The 1,616-nt window shown below is 42.8% G+C and overlaps 1 protein-coding gene across 1 annotated transcript in view; it reads right to left on the reverse strand.

The window, feature by feature from the left end:
• Positions 1-1,616, reverse strand: part of LOC105814674 (probable maltase-glucoamylase-like protein) — a gene marked incomplete at its 3' end in the record, with an annotated part of 80,548 nt that overhangs the window by 45,247 nt on the left and 33,685 nt on the right. The window contains exons 5-7 of the mRNA XM_012649741.1: positions 872-995; positions 640-749; positions 302-355 (exon numbers count right to left, since the gene is read on the reverse strand). Coding sequence (XP_012505195.1) covers positions 302-355; positions 640-749; positions 872-995 — 288 coding nt within the window. The remainder of the gene's footprint in view (positions 1-301; positions 356-639; positions 750-871; positions 996-1,616) is intronic.

The following is a 1,616-nucleotide window of genomic DNA, read 5'->3' on the forward strand; positions in this document are numbered from 1 at the left end:
TACATTACATTTTAGTATCCTTTGCTCTACAATCAGGATGGATTACCACTGTTAATTTACAATAAAAACTTTGACATTTTTTTTGAGGTTCAGACATTTTCGCAAGTCAGACTGGTCTCACTGCCTACCCAGGGTAAGTCAGAATGAGCAATATTGGGACCGCATATTCAGAGATGCACAAAGAGTGCTGAAAAGCTCACAAGACTCTTTTGTTGCTCATCCTCATTATTTTGATGCTGAAGGGTTTACTGGTGACTTCTATGTGATAGCTCAAATTAGAGATACCAGCAGTCGCATTAACCAGCTTCACATTTTCATGGGGGACTTCATAGCGCATGTTATTCAAATCCGTGATCTGTCAAAAGGAAAACACAAGGGACAACCGCACATAAGATCACCTCCTTGTAGAGCTATAAAAGATGCTCCCTCTAAAATAGCCCTCCCTGAGAATAGCTTCTAATTCCTGACCCTGTGGTTTCCAATGTGTAAGAAGAAATGATGCAATCACTTGTGCCCCATCAAATAAAAATGTGATTCCCGTGGAGAGGAAGAGAGGTACCTTCTGCCTCTGCAACTCAAACCTAGTATGGGGACACAGCTTTCTTCAGAGACGTATTTAGTGGTGACTCCCAAACCAACCTTAAAATGCAACCGATTGGATGTCTGAAATTCAGCTGTGAAGAGGGTGTTGGTGACATCATTTCCAAACAGAGATGGAGATGGCAATTTTTTCAACTGGGCGGTAAGCCCTGGGGGTGGGGGGAAGAGAGGGAGAGAAAGAGACTGACTTTAGCTTTTATTTTTCAGTGACCTTATGTGGGCCATAAGGAGTCATTCCCTGGGGCAATATCAATATCGGGGCAGTGCTCACCTGTGCTTGTATCTGTCGGGCCATTGCTGACTTCATAGCCCCAGTTGCTGGGGAAGAAGCACTGAGGGATGTCAGCATCTGCCTCAGGCTTCCAGCAGCACTTATACTGCCATCTGCAGACATCCTATAACAATGGCACAGAGTTAGCACTGTAAGATGAAGGAAGGACAGGATTATTTGTCCATTTATTTGTTCCCATTTTGTTCCCATTTTATTCCAAGGAGAATTGAAGATAGGCCATTATTACATTCATTAATTTATTCATTCCATATTTATACTTTTATCCAGCCATCCAATATGCATTTATTATATACCAGACAAGGAACTGAAAATACAGAGAAATAAAACATAGCTTGTGCTTTCAGCAAACTTCCGGTCTAATGGTAAACCCAGATAGCTAAGAAAGCAATTACATACAGGATAATGAGACAAGTGCTCCAATAGAATGTGCCCAGCAGCTGAAGGAACACACACAGCCACTGTACCCAGCCTAAGAGGCTGGGAGTGAGGTGGGAGGACTTCCAGGTAGTGGAAAGGTAAGGCCAGTCCTAAAGCACCAGGAGAGGTTAGACAGGTGAACAGTAGAGCAGTATTCCAGGCATACAAGGCAGAAATGCATGACAGATTCACATAAACCACAAATTTATTGTTCCTAAAGCACTGAGTAAGAGAAATGAGGCTGGAAGCACATAGTAGGTATTCATACCATGAGTGGGCTGGATGCCAATCCAAGCAATTTGGACTT

The sequence above is a fragment of the Propithecus coquereli genome, unplaced genomic scaffold (genome assembly GCF_000956105.1).
Source record: "Propithecus coquereli isolate 6110/MARCELLA unplaced genomic scaffold, Pcoq_1.0 Scaffold302, whole genome shotgun sequence".
Lineage (NCBI taxonomy): Eukaryota > Metazoa > Chordata > Mammalia > Primates > Indriidae > Propithecus > Propithecus coquereli.